The sequence below is a fragment of the Cheilinus undulatus genome, linkage group 13, assembly GCF_018320785.1.
Source record: "Cheilinus undulatus linkage group 13, ASM1832078v1, whole genome shotgun sequence".
In the NCBI taxonomy this organism is placed as follows: Eukaryota; Metazoa; Chordata; class Actinopteri; order Labriformes; family Labridae; genus Cheilinus; species Cheilinus undulatus.
In genome coordinates, this window is record NC_054877.1 from 15,383,017 (window position 1) to 15,402,526 (window position 19,510).

General features: G+C 37.9%; 1 protein-coding gene across 2 annotated transcripts; it reads right to left on the bottom strand.

Annotated features, from left to right (window-relative positions):
* Positions 1-1,847: 1,847 nt before the first annotated feature.
* Positions 1,848-19,263, bottom strand: miga1 (mitoguardin 1). Of its 2 annotated transcripts, none has more exons than XM_041804170.1 (16): positions 19,149-19,263; positions 17,753-17,909; positions 14,688-14,859; positions 13,377-13,495; positions 12,774-12,906; positions 12,441-12,577; positions 9,787-9,901; positions 9,025-9,125; positions 4,976-5,085; positions 4,761-4,833; positions 4,553-4,639; positions 4,373-4,471; positions 4,131-4,265; positions 3,661-3,714; positions 3,364-3,480; positions 1,848-2,780 (listed from the first exon to the last, which is right to left on the bottom strand). In XM_041804170.1, the coding sequence occupies exons 2-16, from the start codon at positions 17,849-17,851 to the stop codon at positions 2,559-2,561; spliced, it is 1,773 nt and encodes a 590-aa protein (XP_041660104.1). In that variant the 5' UTR covers positions 17,852-17,909; positions 19,149-19,263; the 3' UTR covers positions 1,848-2,558. The 2 variants fall into 2 exon arrangements, with proteins under 2 accessions (XP_041660104.1, XP_041660103.1); XM_041804169.1 differs by having other exon boundaries at positions 19,113-19,248.
* Positions 19,264-19,510: the final 247 nt, after the last annotated feature.

Consider the following 19,510-nt stretch of genomic DNA (forward strand, 5'->3'; position numbering starts at 1 on the left):
GTGTCCCCTTGCCTCTTCAAATACAGTTAGAAGGGGTAGTAGTAGAATCTCTTTCCATGAAAATTCTGGTGTGTTCCTCTAAAAAATCCAAATTTGAAGGGGCATGAACCAAAGGAATGAACCAACAAGAATTGGGATTACCCTAACTGGACATGAATGCACAAAGTGTTTGGGAAGGGTCAAGAAGGTGCAAGGGGTTAATTGGGACTGATCAGATGAGGGTTGTGTGAACCAAACTGGAGTGGTTAATGGAGATGCAGCGTTGGTACTCCAACAGAATGGTGCAGAAAAAGTAGGACACTATGGGTACAGTATGGTTATCTTGCAACCTTCACCAACCCTTGATTAAAAATACTTGCATATTTTATGGAACCAAACAACTGGGTCACTTAGTGGGAATCAACAATTTTACAAGGTAGGCTGAAGCCTGTGTTTGTTTAAATCTGTCTTACCTCACAGAAATATAACCATCACAAAATAAGTATTGCAACAAAACGCAGTTGCATTGATAATGCGATCAATCATTGGTAATTAATGCATGAACATTAGACCAGTCAATTGAAGATCATAAGAAGTAAATTAAAAGGTCTCATTCCATGGTTCTCAAGGAGTGTTGCAGATGCGTGCTTGGAAACAAGAACAGAGAAGTCTAAAGAAGTCTAGATTTCGGTGGAGTGGTGAGGTAGTTAATAGTGTTGTACTCAAGACCACACTATCTGAGACAAAGACTTGCACGAGCCCAAAGTAAAACCGAGACCAAGACAAGACTGAGACTTCTAGGGGTCAAGACTGAGACAAAACCAAGACCATAAATTTAATTTTAGTTTTCTTTATCATAAATTTGAGAGATAAAAACAAGATGTCTGCAACTCTTTCAAAGCACAAAATGTAAAAAACTTGATTTACAGTTAATCATAGCAGATAATTTAGCTCAGTCCAGTATGCAAAGACATCTAAAGCGCCTTTTTTATTTTTGGTAGTATGCCGCACAAAAAAATGGTATTAATTTTTCTCAACTCAGGTCTTCAAAAAGGTCTTTAAAAGTCTTAGATTTGATTGTTAAACATGTGTAGGAAACCTGGAAGGACAAAGATGTGTCAAGTTTGATTTAATGCTGGCAGTCCAAATTGTGTTGTACATGTGACACTAAATACAGAAAACATGGGTTCTCTTTTTGGACAAATGGGAATAAGGTGAGGTGTGAAGCCTTTTTAAAAAATCCAAGAGACAAATCAAAACTGAAGATGTTTGACCCTAACAATTTAAAAATCTTGTTTTCTCTGGACTTAAGCAACTGATTTGAAAATAATGAACACTGAAATTTGGTGCAGGGGTGAATGTTCTTTAAAATTATTGACAGGAGGAGCAGTGATTGCCTACAGTCTCCTGGTACTAAGAGATGGGTGTTTTTAAGATAGACCTTAAGAAATAAAATGCATTTTTCCCTGAAGACAATTCTGCAGAAAGACAAAAACACTCACTCTTAAAATCTTACCACAGGGTTAATCCTTCAGTGAGTCCACCACTCAAAGCTTTCAGGTCTACTAGAGCACGATACTGAGAAAAATTACCCTTTTTCCATCACTAGCACTAGCACCAGCTCGGTCGAAAAGGAGTAACTGAGAAAAATTAAACCTCAGTGATGAAGCCAGAAAATGTGTTGCTAGTAAGGCTTCTCGTGTGTTGGTCACAAAAACTGCAAGTCACACATGTTGTCAGACAGCTGTACAATTATGCAATAGTGAGATGTAATCTTTTATTTCCTGTAGCCGATGCCCTGTTGGGATTAAAGTCCATGTAGGCTGCTTGTTCTGGCTTCATTGAAATACCACATCAAGCCTTTTGAGTTCCAAAAATGCTTTCCCTTTTATTCATCTTTAATATAATGACAATGCAAGAATGTCCCATCACATTTAATATTTCACTTCTGTGCATGTTACAAAAACACAGTACATTTATTTAATGGTTTGCATTGCTGATGCTCAGAAGGATGTGAAAATACAGATAATAAATCTTCATTTGATAAAGTTTACTTTACAACATTGTTCTTAAACTACTCACATTTGAAGCTGATCACAATATCATTGATGCATACAGATAAAACTACAGCTTCTTAAAAATAACCCCTGCATAATATACTTCTATAGCAAAATAAATACTATAAAATTCCCTCTTCATGTTCACACATCGTTTTAGCAGCATTACATATAGCTCTACATTACACTGTTAAATATCTACTGCAACGTTTAATAGAGATGTTACTGCTATGATACTGTGATACTGGCACTGTGAGTGGGGCGAGGCGAGGATGATAAAATGTGAAGGCAGACAGCTGGTACAGTTCATATGGATCATGACAGCACAAAGCATGATGGGAGATATGAGTGGATTCCAGACCTCAGTGAAATCGTGTTTACATTACAGCTGTTCAGTTCCAGTGTGGTAGGTCTTCTTGGTCTTTGCCCTCACAATTGTAGTGAACCCCTCCCCCACATTAAAAGCTGAGATCCGTGTGTAGTTTTCTTAACCCGGGTCTGTTCAGAGAGAAGTTCACGCCTTCACTGGACCTTTGCCTCCAGCAGGGCGCTGTTGGGCAGCAGCTGCACCTGCGTCAAGCTGCAGTTGTTGATGTGCCGAAGGGAGTCAGCTCCCAGGTAGGCCAGCAGCAGCTCAGAGCGCCGGTGTAGCAGGTGGAGCATGTCCTCTGCTAGAGTCTCCACGGAGGAGTAACGCACTTTATCCAGATCAAAAATGTCTTTGAGGAAGAACAGCACCTGATCCTGAAAGATAAAGAATAATTTAGGAGTCAACATCTTTTAGCCTACATCAACATCGTCTTTTTGAATATTCTTTAAAATTTAACAACCAGTTTTAGTTTTCATCTAAGATAACCACAGTTTTCAGGACTTTGTAATGGCTATGGGAGAACTTGCTAGTATTTATGTTACTCCCAGATGAAAATTTATACGTTCTTTGTGGGAACAAGACACTTTTTTATGGCGTGAAATACCGAAGCCAATAATACCCTTTTCTGTCTTTTTTAAAGCTCATATGTATGCTGGTACAGGCGCATCTCAAAAAATTGGAATATCATGATAATTTTCTTTTTTCCCCCATAATTGAATTAAAAAGGTAAAACTTGCATTTATTCCAGACTTATCACATACAAAATGAAATATTTCAAATCTCTGTGCATATCGGTTTTACTATCATTTGAAGCTACTCAATATTCTGCTAACTTTTTCATAGAAATTATCTGCACCACTAAAACTGTTTCCAATTAAAGTACAAGGATTACTTCTTAGCTGGAATTATGTGCCTTGCTCATGTGTAATCGTGTTGTTCTGCGTTGCTGAGACTGACCTTGAAGAAGCAGCAGAGGTCGTGCAGGGAGCTCTTTGGCCCCAGGAAGCCCCAGGCCAGGACGGGACTGATCTGTTCACACACGGCATAGAAATGTGCAATGAAGCCGTCAGGAACCTGGGACAGAAGAGGATAATGAGGTGATAGGACTCTGGAAATGTTTAGCAAAAAGATTGTTGATGGTCTAAAAACTACTAAAGGTGATTAAATCAAATAAAAAAATACAACTATTCTTTCTTTGACAAAGGTGCTCTATAACAGGTAAAGAAGGGAGACATAAAACTATTTGACACATACCTTCATGTGCTGTCTTTTCTGCTTCATCACTGACCAACAGCTTGATGCAACCGCCTGGAAAATGAAGCAGATTTGACTCTTAAATCCCAAAAACTTGAAATTAAAAAGGAACAAAAAAAAAAAAAAAAAAGAATGTAAACTCTGACAGTACACTAGAGCTTATAAACAGTGCTGACATCTTGAGCGCTCATTTTAGTGATCAATTGTGATTCTTTTTCATTAGAAAATAATCTTTAAATGTAAACATCGGTTCAAGAATTTTAAACTTAATATTGTAGCATTGACTACCTTCACTTTCAGAAGAAAAAAAAAAGAATTGTAGGATTTCTTATTCTGAATGTCTGTACCTTGTAGCCCATGTTAAAAATGACTTTTGTGGTATGAAATTTTCCCAGCATCTTTGACTCTGATTAGTACTAGCAAACTTTTAATGATCCACAGATTTAAAAAAAACTCCTCTGTTTACTCACTGTTTCCTTGAAGGAGCTGTTGAGCCAGCGGTTGTTGATCACATTCTGGATGGAGATGGGCGGATTCTCAAGATCCTCAAATGAGTCCATCAGGATGAAATCCAACACTATGTCATAGAAATTTAAGTGCTTTACCTGAGAAGAGGAGTTTAAGGTGTTATTTTAAAAGGAAAAGGGTGATATCAGAGCATTAGTCAGACATTAAACAGAGAAGATTTGTTGTTTCATCGGTGCACTTTTACCCCTCGTGTGGCTAGCTCCACCTCTGTGTTTTCCCAGTGCTCCGTGTGCTCAAGGAAGGAAATCATCTCCTCAAACACCTCTTCGAATCTCTTTGGGCTCTGAACAGAAAATGATTACTGTTAGTGCGTAATGCCACCACTGAAGACTTTCATTATGTTTTTCACTGGAGTAAAGGTTACCTTCTGAGCTTTTACAATAATGGAGGACAGGATTTTCTTTCCAGTGTCGGCCAGAAACATCCTCGTCTTTCTCTCACAAAGTATGAGCTGGAGAAAAAAAAAAGATTTAACTCAAACATCTCCTTGTAATCAATCAAACTGTTATGTGGTCTGCACTCCATATCTGATGTTTTAACATCTTTGACTATCTTCATAAAGTCTACTGTACCTGACTCGCCTGCCGCACACAGTGCAACTTGGCCAGAAAATCTAAATCTCCAAGGCAGTCCAGCATTTCAGTCCTGGTGACAGAAAAAAATAAAAAGACCAGGTCAATATGTTGGAAAGCAACTGGAGTATCGAGAAGGGTTTAATTCTTGCAGCATCCTTCAGGAAACCAGACTGCCTGTGCTTCATGCCTTGTGTGTAAATCAGTGTAATTACCGTAGCACCCTGCAGGAGATCTTTCCCTCCTCAGCCATCTGCAGCGCCTCTTCATAGAAAGGATGATGACCAAGAGCGAGGACGCTCCTCAGCTCTCTGTGCTCCGACAGCTGAAACGGAGACAGACCTAACAGGTTATAATGGTCTTAATAATGATCATTTCAGCATCAGTCCCTTCACAGAGAAGGCTTTTTTGTCATCACTGATGACTTGTATCCTTTACTTTGAGGTGTTGTTACAATAAGGGATCAAGTAAGTACATCTACTGATTTTTTTTTCCATAATACAGCTGTTTTTTCTGTCATCTGACGATTCCTGGACAACTACACAAAAACACAAAGCTTTTGAGAGCTGACACTAAATCCCTCCAGATGTGGAGGCTTGCACCACCTTATTTGATGCATCTAAGTTTGCAAACGATTTTGATACTTATTCTCATAACTGCTTTTGAAAGAAAGATTATCAAACATTTTCATGTCCATCTTTCACAAAAATATATAGAATTTTAGTATTTCATTGCTGAGTTGTGGATTTATTTAACATTTTTATGAGCTGTTATATGTCATATATGTGGAACTTCTCATGTCGATGTCTTGGCCAGGACTATTAAAGTATTTTTCCTGTATCTCAATACGAATACTCCTGGTTATATAAAGGCTTAATAGATATTGGTAAATTTAAAGTCTTGTAGTTGTGAGACAAACTGTTGAAGATAAAAAGAAGCTATAAAGCATAGCATCTATGATTCCATTAAATTTTGGGGCTAACCAACATATTAGTTTATCAACTCATGATTAACATTTTGTTACTGTTTAGTAAGTTTACAGACAAAACAACTAGTTCAAAGGGGACAGAAGTAAATCCTCATACTTTTGTTTTTTGTTTTAAACTGCTTTAAAATTCCTGAAATGCTTTAAAAGGTAACAGAGAAACTATGCTTGACCCAGTCCTGAGGAACATGGATGTTTGACAGATAGTGGAGAGACGGTATTAAGTGGGAACACTTATCACGAAAAACACTGATGAGGTAACTTCACAAACCAATGGATTGGCTAGATTCCACATCTGTCATCAGGTGGGTCCTTATAGCAAAGCGTCAGTCTGAAACATCTGTACCCGCTCAGATATAACTGAACCAACCAATCAATGTCATTTGAAGAGGCAGTAGCTACAGGTGTGGTTCAGCTGATGCGACTGCAAGCCTGTAAACACCGATGGTCAATGAAGAGATTAGTGTGAACGCAGCTATAGCAGTGGTTTTATCAGAACAGCAGCAATACTTCACTGTCAGAATAGAATTTATGGCACTGAATGCTTGGGTAAGGTAGTTTATTCCGTATGCTTTGCAACTCTGATTGGCCTGTAAAGAATGTGACAAACGCAATGTTCCTTCTGTCGGCCTCCGAGTTTCTTTAAAAAGGTTCTGACCTTCCCCAACACTGCATACTGACTGTTGCCCTCAAAGATGTTAAATATATATCCCATGCTATGGTTATGCAGACAGTCTATCCGGCCAGTCAGGTTACTGATGGGGAATCCAGGTCAAATATCTCCGTAGGTCATGCCATGCCAACATCCATATAGATGACTGATCAAAATCCCTAATGGCAGCATTCAACAACAAACACTTGGACCAAGGGTTAAGGATTTATTATCACTGTTTTATGGCGTTACAATCCAGAGACAATCAATTATATAAGAGCCTGAAATATTAATCACTATGCATTGTACTTGGAACTGTGTTTTATTGATTAATTCGCCGGTGTTCTCATGTTCCACGGACAGACCTCCATTTTTTTGTAAGAAGTTTTTTTGGTTTAGCAAGTAGTTTTTTATTCAAAGATTGAATTAGTTTTGTTTATAACGAACTGTTAGCTATGGCCAAGTTTTGTTTCATTAAAATGTGCACAAAATTGAATGAAAGAAGCCAGTAAGTTGTTTATAAAATGCGGTGAAAGCTGCCATATAATCAGTTAAAATAAAGTTAAAAATGTTTAATGTAAACCTGAATTAGTCAACATATTCTGGGAGATGTAGACTTTAAACTGGTAAATACATCTCATATTTTCAAAAAAAGTTTTGAAATGGTATTATTCTCGCCTAGATTCATTAGAAGACTTTTTTTTTTTTTTCAAAATATGTTTAAATATCTGCCCATTTAAGGGTTAAAATAATCTTTTTTAACATTAAGGTGTTAACTTGGTCCAGAAGGTTGAACTTGGACTTTCTAGTTCTTTCTAAATAGGTGCAGGAAGTTATTTAGGATGTCCTGGATTACCAAGGTTCTTCTGAGGTCAAGTCTGCCTCTGTGCTTTAACAGCATCAAATATTAAACTGGGCTGGGCTTCTTATACAGAAAAGAAAACACTGTTAAACTAGTCAGAGAGCTCTCCATGTTTGTGTTGTAAATGTGATAGTGAAGAAAGCTGCCGAGTAAGAGTGAGCTGTATGAAACATACAGAGGAATGTAAAGGTCTCTTTACAGTGACTCACTATGAGTGACCTAGATTCACCACTGATGAGCTCTTCTCTTCAACACTTAATGCTCTGCTGGCTTTTAAAATCTTCAAACTTTAAGTCTGGATCTTTACATCTTTATGAATTTAATGATGTGGCCTGTCATTGTAATATGCAATGCCGTTAGAGATACATAGTGCCTTTAAATTCCAGCAGTACATAATTGTGTGACCTTCACCTGCACATTTTACCTTCATTTGAAGCAATAAAGCTTCGGTAAATGAACCAGTCATTCTGAAAAACGTGTTTGTCTCCATTCTTTGTGGGTCAAGTGCACCAGTAGCTTTGGACGTCAGCTCAGGAACCCACTGAGACTTAATGAGATAAGTTGAGCGCTAGTAAACAGCAGGTGTTGAACTTAGCCAAGGATCAAAGCTAACTGAATTAAACTCCCGCTGAGAGCTGTTTGTTCCATTTGACGCCTGAGACGCTCAAGATTTAGATGTCTGCTTTTTTACTCATCAGCTACACCTCAGGTTGTCACACTGGGGATCAGGAAGCATCTTATTTACAGGATTACTAACACTGCATTTTGTAAGGTTATACTGCTGTAGGTTATTTTAAAGAGGGGGACTCCAGCCCAGAGAACTCTGCCAATTATACTGCAGACGTGTCCTCACAGGCCACTCCCACTGTCTCTCTACACCAATGACCCAGAATCACGTTTAACAGTACTCCACTTTATTATTTTTTACTCTCTCTTTGTCATTTCCCTTTCACTCTATGTACATTTTATTTTTGGGCTTTTATGCCTTTTCAGATATAAAAGTGAAGAGAGTCGGAAACTGAGGAGAAAGAGAGAGAGAGTGGCTAATGACGTGTGGCAAAGGAGCCACAGGCTGGATTTGAACCTGGGCGGCCTACTTTGAGGACAACAGCCTCTGTAGAGGGGTGCATGCAGGATGCAGACATAACGACTAAGCTATCGGCATCACAATACACTTTTAAATATATATATCTTACGCTACCTTAATGAGAGTTTGCAAAAAGGTATTTATAAATGGAGCAGTATAATAAACTATAAGAAATTTAGTTTATTTGAAAATAATTCCATGTAATATGAAATTACCTTTTTCAATTGTTTTAATTTTTGGAAAATGCGCACCTCGCATCCTTTGTTAACTGTACACAAATTTTCATAAATCTGAATATTTTTAATCAGAAAACAATGTGAAAAGCAAATATTAACATATCTAAATATATAGTTTTAATATAAACAAATTGGTGGTCTTCATACGGTTATTTCATGTTAACCAAAATTCACAAAATTAATAACAAAATGGACTATGCTACTCAACTTGTATTGTGTGTTTACATGCAACGGTTTATACCTTTCTTGTTATTATTTATTCCGATGGTGGCAGGTAGATGTATGCAGCACCTGATGTCTGTGCTGCACTATTTAAAAGTTCAAGACAAATTTTCCAAAGAGTACAATAAAATTTACCACACTGTTTTATTCTGTATTGTACTGTATTGTACTGCAGACAAAAACTATCTGTGACTTCTAATCACACAACCTTCTGTCTTACCTCAGCAGCAGACACAAATGAGTCGGTGCTCGCGATGCTCATGGTGTCTCTCAAACAAACATCCTCCAGCTCCTCTCTGGACAAAATTTCCAAGATTTTATCTGTGATGGAGAATAATCATTATAACCTGCTACTGCAATGAACATGTTTATAGGACTGAGTATATCATATATTGTTAGCGTATACCACGGTGTTAATTTTGCCAAATTAAACTATGACTAATAATGCTCGTCGACAGCCTTTTTTCCATGACAACAACTAGACTAAGACTAACCAAAGATGATGTGATGACTAAAACGGAAAAAATGTAAGTTTAGTTTTTGTCAAGATGACTAAAACAAGACTAAAATATATTTTAGTTTTCGTCGAACATTCAAAATCCTGATATTTCTCCACTGTGGGTAAATCTGTCAAAAAAACAATACATCTGTATCTATTCTGCCTCTCAGCTGTAGAAAGCAGGGACCCCAGGTTTAGCAGAGTGTGGAGAACACACTACCATGGTTTGGTACCAGATTTAGGCGAGAAAATAAATGCTTGGACTGAAAGTAAAACCTGAGGACTTTTATGGACTAAAACTAGATTAAAATGTTTTGAGTTTTCGTCGACTAAAACTAAACTAAAACTAAAAAGGACTGAAATGACTAAAATGTGACTAAAACTAAAAAACATTTCATCTAAAGACTAAAACTAAGACTAAAATTAAAAATAGCTGCCAAAATTAACACCTGTATACTGTATAACCTTGTATGAGTGACTCACCCTGGTGGGAGGAAGGCTCTGACATGCATAACACTCCTTCAAACTCCTCCTGAAGGCTGTAGGCCCTCTGGAGCAGAGATTTCAGCCGATGGATGAATTCTGCACTGATGACGTCCTGAACAAACAAATAATCAAGTTCAACGACTTAAAGGAGGCCCAAAAAATCCCAAACACAGACCTTTAGTAATCAAAAACTGTTTTTAAAAGAGTTTTTAAAAGGGGGCTTTTAAATTTTTTTGTAAGAGGACAGGAAAGTGGAGTCGGAAAAAGGATCAGTGTGAGCATGCAGTAACTAGCCAGGGTGGGAGTCAATCCTGGAGCTGCTGCTTGGAGGGCTTTGGCTTCATTTCATAAGGGATTTGATCTGTAACTGAGCTTAACAATTTATCAGTCTTTTCTGATTAACAGATGAATTTAGTCATCAACCACTGTTCCCAATTGATGGTTGAATTTTCAGGGATATTTAAATGCAAATAAAAATTTAAATAAAAATGATACATAATAAATGATTGGAAAATCTTTTTTTTTTTTTTTTTTTTAATGAATAGCAATACCCAGCCCTACTGAACTGTGACTGCCGAGCTTGTACAACATCCTTCAGTAGTCAGATGAGACCGAGCTATCTATTACACACTATCAGATCAATCTCTGCTAAATTAGTGATGAAAACAAGTGATTCTTTGGAGTTATTGTGGATTTTAAGGGGGCATATTATGCACAATCACTTTTTCAGGCTTTTCTAACACAAATATGCGCCTCTGGCATCTCCACAATCCCCGAGATTGATGGTTAAAATCTCAGTCAGGTCTTTAACTTTGGATAAAAGTGTCTGTAACATCAGGAGTGCTGCATCTATTTCCTGAGAGGGGTGTGGTCAGGGGCGGAGTCAGACAGCTTGTTACCATTTAAAGTAACAGGCACAGAAACAGAAACGGCTCGTTCTGAGCAGGGCTGAAACAGAGGGGTTTATAGACATGCAGAAATCCAATACTGGAGTGTTTTTTACAGCGACAAACTTCAAATGCATGTTTTAGGGACCTCTGAGAACAATATCAACTTGTCTTAAAAGGGTAAAATATGTCACCTTTAAGAAGGACTTGTTGCAAACATGAAAAAGGCAGGTGGACATAAAAAATGAGTTGTAGTTCAAATGTACTATTACTGTACTTGTTTTCTTTTGGAAGTTTCCTGTGCAATGTTTGTACCAGTACTTTCTGTAGTTGTAATCATGAGTAGTGTTCGGGAAGGTAGTATCAACACTGTCACTACCTGGAGCTTGCATGTACGGAGCCTGGGTCTGTTGAAGGTGTTATTTCATGGCTCAGACATGCCCACTTTAGTTCCCAGCCTTTTACTGGAGATTAGTAATTGTGGATTAAGTGTATTCTCTATAATAACGTTCAACTATTAGGCCCCGTCCACATGGTGACAAATTTAAGAGTATATACAAAAGGGGCTTTTTTTTTGGTCGTACCGGCGTGTCATTCACACGGAAACAGTGTTTTGGGAGGCTGTAAACGCTATTTTTTGAAACAGGGTCCCAGAGTGAACAAATCTGTAAACGCTTACCGTTTTATCTCCATGTGGACAGCCGACTGCATCTTTCTTGAAATGATTACTTCACACATAGCAACAACCAAAACAACTATGGTGGATAACAGGGCTGTGTTCATGCTGCAGAAGCTATTGAGCTTAACACCACCACAAACAGCATATATCAGATGTTCTTAAATCCACCACGGAGAACAACCATAAGGGCAACCAGGAGAAAGTTTGTGGCAGTTTTCTGTAACCTTCTTCTCTCTTTTGGTGCATTTCTGTGGCAGCGTTACAGTGCTACTTACAGGCTTGGCATATATACTACAGCGTTTTCAGTGCACGGACATTTCCTGAAATGATCCCGTGTCTACAGAAAACTTTCTCAAAACAAAATGGAAATATATCGTTTTCATCTCTATGTTGACTAGGTCTTAATTTTTCATAGTGTTCAGGCAAAGATACTCTGGAGCCAGTTTTATCAAGTGCAAATCAGGTGTAAATAATCCCAGCCTGATTTATGTTAACTTGATCTTAACACCAACAGTAGATGTATAAAGCATTATTTATGTACAGAAAACTCAGTGTGAAAATCTCCTTCAAACTTTCACACATTTTTCTTGAGATTCCCCAGAGACTGGATATTTAATAAGCTTCCCAATGAGGGAAAATTGCACATTGGATATCCTTCAAAGAAGACTGAGCAGCAGATTTAATCATTTGACCTGCACTAATCCAAAATCCTCCCATCCAGGTTAAAGAGCCTATGAGTTAGCTGTTATACAATCCACACTCTGTGACACTGGTGGGTTGTCAGAGTGCAGGTTATTCATACATGTGACCTATAGTGCCGTGATGTGGGCAGTATCTTCTGCTGGTTTCAAAATCAGACAAAAGCTTTAATAATTAGAGCTGGTAAATCCTGCATAAGCTATTTGTAAACATTTAATCAAAAAACAGATCTTACAAGCATCATCCTACTTAACTTCTATCCCAGATTAGAGCGGTATTACACTGAATTAAATGTGTTACTGAGTTGGTGTTAAACATGGCAGAGTGGTGAACAAACTCATGGGATTTATCCTTTCAATTTGAGTGAGTTTCCATGTGTTCATCACCTCCATGCCCTGCTCCGCGATGGCGTCTCCAGCTCCTGTTTTGACAGCAGCACAGCTGGCATCATCGTCTCCCTGCCTGCTCCTAAATGTCAAGGCTTCCTCCCACCGCCTTAGAGCCTCCTCGAATAAATCCATACCTGCAGGCCAGAAACACAAAACACTCTGAGTCACATCAAACAATCAATAACTTAAACACTCAATTTTAACAACAGCAGCAACTTCACAAAAATGGGTTATTACAAGACTTTAAGGGATTATAACAGCCTGATTTTTGATGCACTTTAAGTACAGAATATTCTCTGAAGCACTAAGTAAAGTGGTAAGTATCTTTACCCATAAGGTACAGGTTTTCAGGTGTGGTCACAGGTATGTTGACAACAGCGCAGATATCAGCCTCCCCTGTCCGATCCCAACAAGAGGATTCATTGGCGCAGGTGCTGCTGCTGGATGAGTTCATGCTTTTTACCTGTCATAACACACAAAAAAAAAAGACCATTTAATATGAAGCAGGGGAAGCAGCATCATAGCAAACAAAATATTTCTTATCTCTTACTAGGTGTGGTTGACATAGTTTTTAAAAAAATACAACGATAATTTTTAACTTAATGGTGATGGATGATACATCTTGATAATATTTTTGTAAATTATTTTAATGGTCATGAATTCAAGCAAAACATTTTCCATTATGGTGTTCCACAAGGATCCTTGTATCAAGTATCAAATGCTACATTTCCAGTGCTTTTTGCAGACAACACCAACCTTCTAGTTACAGTTAGAGATTTATCATCCTCCTTAGAGTCTTACATCAAGATATTTCAATTTATTCCATTTGGTTTCAAACTAATAGAAAGAAAGAAAGAAAGAAAGAAAGAAAGAAAGAAAGAAAGAAAGAAAGAAATATAATGAGAATAAATCAGATAATTGTGTTCATCGTACCGAGGCCAGGCTCAGGAGAGACCCAGACAGTCTTTTGTAGTCTCCTGTCGGGAGGAGCAGACCAGTCGAGAGGCCATTCTTGGAGTTGAGGGAGAGGGTGATATTTTGGCTGGTGTTATCTGGGGAAATAAACACCAGAGTTCAGAGGTAATATTTGATAGGGAGATAAGAACACAGTGATCATGTTACATCTGCAGCGGTAAGGGCAGTCATCCAGTACTGTACTCCTGCACTGCAATGACAAGCCCATCTATCTAACGGCCTATCTAAATGAGCATATAACAGGATTACACAATGGATGATCCACATTTCCTAACTGATGGCCGTTACACCAAGACCAAGAGGAGCTTGTTCTAGGATACAAACTCAGTTAAGTAAGAATAAGTAACATAATGTTTTAACAGCTGACTTGGCATTTTTTACCAGATCATTATTGCTTGAATTTGCTCTCAGTTAGGGAATACACCAAAGTTAATTTGAGCAAAAATAACAGTAAAATACTGCAAACCCATTTTACACATACAGTATATACCACTGAATCAGCACACTGGTGTTCAGTAAATATTGATTTCTGAGTCCCCGTGTCTTCATTTGAACAATATGCATGCTGTATTACATGTTGATCCTTGTTGAGGAAAATTATCTTTAATGTCATTATGCAAAAAACAGAGTGCAACTCAAACCAAATTGAAAAAAGTAGTCATGTGAAAATCTCTACTGGGTCACAATCAAAACACTGTAAGAAACTGGGACAATTACATATGAAAATATGGGACTGTTGTTGTCATGATTATTGTAAAGGATTTCTGTTGCATCACAGTATCTACATTCACTGATAAAACGATTCAAATCTTGAAATATTTAAACCTTGTCTTACTCAACACAGCACTACATTGCACTACCTTTGGTTTGACTGATACTACAGCTATAAATTACCTTTTAATTTTCAATAATTATTATTGCTACTTTGAAAACACAAACATGAAATTCTTTCCTCTTATCCAGTAATATTCACAAAATTTGGACATTTTCAATAAAAGAAAAAAGTTCTTACCTCTGACTGATGTTTTATTTGATCAAATCTAATCCCTTTTTTGAAATCTCTGTTTAAGTGTCTAATATCAATAATTCTTCTTAGGAGAGCTTTAATGAGTTCAAGCTTTTATATAAAGCAGGCTGTTAACAATCCAAGGTAACACTGGAGCAGTCTAACCTCTGACTACATCACAGAAAAGCAAATGGGGCAAACACACCAATATCAAAGCAAAGGTGAGCAGCTTTTTGAAAGGAACAATTATCTAATAATTTTACCATTATCTGCTGAGACTGGTGGGAAAAATTCAAACCCAGCCTTCTCCCACTGAAGAGACTGGGCCTTCTTTCTGCCCTTCCTCCTCTGGAAGCGGCGTGCAAGGAACAGGAGCGAGAAGGCACCGAAGGCAGTGGCCGCTACCAGCTTCTTGGTTCCTGTGCTTATACTCACCTGAGGACAGGTAGAAGAAAAAGGAGTTTTAAAAACAAGAAGTCAATGCAGCAAATTGATTTCTTTTTTACTAGACTGTCATGAACACAATAAATGTGCCCCAGAATAAAATGGATATATTTTGGCACTCTGTTGATGAAATATAACCCATTTCCTGATGGTTGTTGCAGCAAATAGCAGAGAAAAAAGCAGATAGGTTTACAATTAGTATTAAGAAGGTATTCTTATTCAGTCCCCTTCATCTCTCTTATAATAAAGTACCACTCAATCTAATTGATGATTTACATTAAAAGCAGAATGGCCAATACATAACAAAAATAAAAACAAATAAACTATCAATGCATAGTATTGCACATAAACACATTTAACACAAGATTATCGATAGAAAAAGCCTTGTAAGGGCTATGACATGTCTTTAAAATGATAGAACTGGCTAAGCAACAATATCTTAGTGGTGAAAAAGATTGACAGCAGAAAAAACCCTGAGGCTGCAGAATGAAAGAACTGCAGCCAACACAGGGCATGAATGAAAATAAGGGGATTATAATGTAGTTATCAGGGTTATAGCTTGGATTTATCCTAAAGTTCTGCAACTGAGATTTCATTTTTCCGTTTCAGAAAAAGGTTTGCACTGAGCAAAGAGTTCATAAGGTAAAAAAAAGGGCAGAGAAAATTTTAAGAAGCATTTCATTTGATGCGACTTAATCCGAGGATGCATACAACAAATGATAATGGATACTTATTATGTAACAGAGCACTGAAAATCAGCTACCAGCCTGTCTTTTAGATTTTAAAATGTCAATTTCAGATGGCGTGCGTAGCCCCCTCGGTCTATAGATAGAAACACTGACTGACAGGGGAGATAATCCACACAGACAGCACTGCAGCATATCCCCAACAACTGATGATTACATAAACATTGAGTTTGGAGCTATGACAACGGCTGTAACATTGACTAATGTCTTTGAAAGCCACTTGATGGGCTGGCATGATAAAGTGCTAAAGTCCAGCAGTGTTTTCATGCTACCAACACATGTCAGGCATGTTCCTACCAGATCCTTCTGATACTGGACCCTGGAAGAAATCAGATCTGCTACGTGACTCAGGCCACACACACTGTCTCCTCAAGCTCTGCTTGTAAACATTAAAACTCTAGGGTCAACAAGAGAAAGAACTGGGTAATATCTGACAACAGAACACCAAAATATTCACATACACTAAGTTTTTCATAAATACATGTTATCAAGGGGGTTTTGTTTATTTCGGTGCACTTAAAACCAATTATGTTACATTGTAATGTATTTGTATGCTCAATAAATATGTCTTTGTTTGCTTTTCTTTTTTGTGAAAGAGGTTAAAGGATCATCTTAGATGAAAACATGTTTGCCCTTTAAAATCATTCTACCATTTAAAAAACCCCACATGGATTTAAATTTGCATGATGGCCTTTGGTAAGTAATAAATCCTTACATCCTCAAAAGAGCATTGCTAGAATGCCACTGAAGTTAAAGTTCACAAACTAGAACTACAGAACTCATATAGCAGCACAGACACTATTCATGCTTCAGCAGACTAAGACCTTGTCCTTGGCTGTTGCTGCTCTAAGCCCATACCAAAATAACAGTTTAGCTCTGTCAAAAGCATTAGGTCCAATTGCTTAGTGGTATCACCCATGACATCATCTGACCAGATGAAACAAAATAACTTTACATTAAAATATTTGCAGCCACAGGCTTAACAACCAGCCAAAAGGAACACTGTGAACTCCATTCATCCATTCTTCCAACAGTTTGTCCTGTTGGGGGTCACTGGAGGCTGGAGCCAATCCTGGCCGTCATTGAGTGAGAGGCGGGGTACAACCTGGACTGGTCGCAAGTCAATCCAGAACCAGAAAAACATTTACACATACCTACGGGCAATTTAGACTCACCAGTTAACCTAAGAAACATCCTTGGAAGCCAGAAGACCTGGAGAAAAGCCATGCATGGATGGGGAGAACATGCAAACTCCAAATAGAAACTCCACATAGAAAGGCCCTGTCCAACTTGGATTTGAACCAAACCTTCCTACTGTGAGGCCAAGTAGCAACTGCACCACCGTGCAGCCCCAACACTGTCAGATGCTACGCCAAATTCAATCAGAAGTGACCTTCAGAGAATGCACTCTGCAACATACAGGAACAAATCATGTCGCAAAACTGATTCAAAGAAAGCCAGTGGATGTTTTGACTACTAGTTGAACGTGAAAGATTTGATGAACAGGTCCTCTGGTTAGGCATGTTCTACCAGCTTGAACACAGGGGTGTGGATGAAAAAGTGAGAAAATAAGGGAAGGGCTAAAGATTCTTGTTCTTAAATGATCAATACAACTCAGCTTTTAATCAAATTTATATGCTATAAATAAGCCTTTTTCCACCCTATGTCTTATGCTAAATAATGGCAATAACATGAGTCTAGACACTTTGTACAATTATAGAGTATGATATCATAAAAATCATATTAATCATATTTTACAGTAATTTCTATGGTAGAAGGGCAATAGGAAAATGGTATGTAAAGTCTTGAGTAAAACACCCATACTCATTGTTCCTAGGATATTTAAGGACAACTTATATCTACAAAAAATAATTTTTTAATTTTTCCCTAAGATGAAGTAGAAATTACAGACAGACTATTCTTTCACAAAGCACATACATATGCATTATATGCCACACTACTTGTGCAGTACTTTTAGAGATTGGTAAATGAAACAAACACAGCCAGTGTTTACCAAACACTTAAGTTGAAAAGAACTTGAAATTCCAACTAAACTCCCAATGGCTCTGTACTGGACCTGCACCAGATACAGAAACAGTAAGAATTCCCCACGGAGAAGCTTTCAAACACATTCTCACCTGTGTCAGAGAGCTGTACATGGACAGAGGTAAGTGGACCATGCGCAGGGCAGCAGCCTTGACAGACAGCTGGGAGCTTGCGAGGTTCTCATGTGTCATTGTTGCGATCTATCCATGACTTGGCAGCTCTCTTATCCTCATCGTCATTCTGCAGGAGCTGAGGAGGATGGCAGGAGTTAGTGGCAGGCAAGGATTTAACCTTCACGGCTCAGGGGGGATAAAATGACGTTATTACATAAATCCTCTGACATACAATGTGTGCAAGTGGTCGGGCCTACCTTAACAGAGTTGAGTTATGCTTAAAAACACTTTTATCAATTAAAATCCTTATTAAAACATGTAATTATAGCATAGAAAACTAACAGACTGACAATAAGCACACCCATGAAAGCTATGAAAATACTCTAAACCTTACAATATACGTGACTGAACAAAATGTTTCCCAAAAAGAAAATTAGAGACTTTATCTTTCTCTAAACAAAGTCACTGACTTTAAACTACAACTCGAGGCCCCTAACAAGACAGCATGCAACATCCACTTAAGTTTGTTAAAGAGACTCGTAAGGCTCACTGAAAGGATGATTATCCCATTTGATTGCAAGTCTTACACTGTCAAAAGGTCACTCTTTGTCACAGACCTTTAACATTAACCAACAAATGAGTTTATCTTTTGTTTACATATGATGACTGATTTTCACTTTACATTTAAATTAACATGGAAGAGTAGTTTGGGATCTTTTAGAGGTGGGAAGATTAAAAAAATGCATATATTCCTTACATGTAAACATCCTAGGTTATTGCATTGGCCCTTTTCCTGTAAAGAAAAAGGTATAACTAGAAAAGTCACTATTTAAACTAGTTTGGCACACTCATTTTAATATACTTTACATGTACACTATATACAGTTTATTTAAAGAAATGTATTTTAGCAGTTTGTTTGTAATAACATTGAATGTTAAATTCTAGACTGTAACCCGCTTACTAATATCCTCCTCTTTAATGTGTTTTAACAGAATAACACAGAATAGACCAAAGTTCAACCTTTAATATGCATCACAATACCAAAGCAGTCTCAGTATATTAGCTATTTATTTAAGAGTCTTTAAAGAACATTCACAAGGCAAGCATGTCTGTCTAGAATTAAAACCAGCTCCAAAGCTGTGAAGCAGTTAGTGAAGTTAATCGTGCTTTCATACGGTTCGGATGTTACACCAATCAAGTGTTGTTGGCCTGGCTTAGCTGCAGACGGCTAACTCACATAACAAGGCTAATAACGGCTAGCTATGTTAGCAAAATGTTGTTAAACTGGCTCGTGCTCAACAGTCTAAGAGACAACCTCGAGAATTCAGGTGATAATTACCCAGATGTGACAAGGTGGGTTTATAAAATATGTCACCGGTAAGTTTGTAGGTGTCCTCCACAGAGTTTGCTCCCGGTAGATCACCTGGTCCTCGCACTGACCTCAGCTGCAGCCCAGTGAAGGACTCGGCGGCCGCACGCGCCCATCCAGCGTGGCTGGCTTTCAAAATAAAAGCATGCCACCTTTTCATCCTTATGGAGTTTGCGCGCCCTCCTTCGGCTTTCTGAAGGATTACAAACACATGTAGTTCAGTTCAACTGTAAATTATGATGGCTTTTACTCAAAAGTTGATGGAATTATCTATATATAAATCAATCCATGTGATAATTAAAAGAAACTCAAATTGTAGGTAAACAAAAATTGCTCCCTGTTTACTGAAACAACAGAAGAACTGAAAA

Bases quoted from the DNA above. Each gene is read 5' to 3' on its own strand.
- miga1 (XM_041804170.1), bottom strand. From the start codon at position 17,851: ATGACACATGAGAACCTCGCAAGCTCCCAGCTGTCTGTCAAGGCTGCT. The intron at 5,086-9,024 runs GTAAGACAGAAG...TCTCCGTTTCAG, and splicing joins CATTTGTGTCTGCTGCTGAG to CTGTCGGAGCACAGAGAGCT. The intron at 2,781-3,363 runs GTCAGTCTCAGC...TTTATCTTTCAG, and splicing joins ACCTCTGCTGCTTCTTCAAG to GATCAGGTGCTGTTCTTCCT.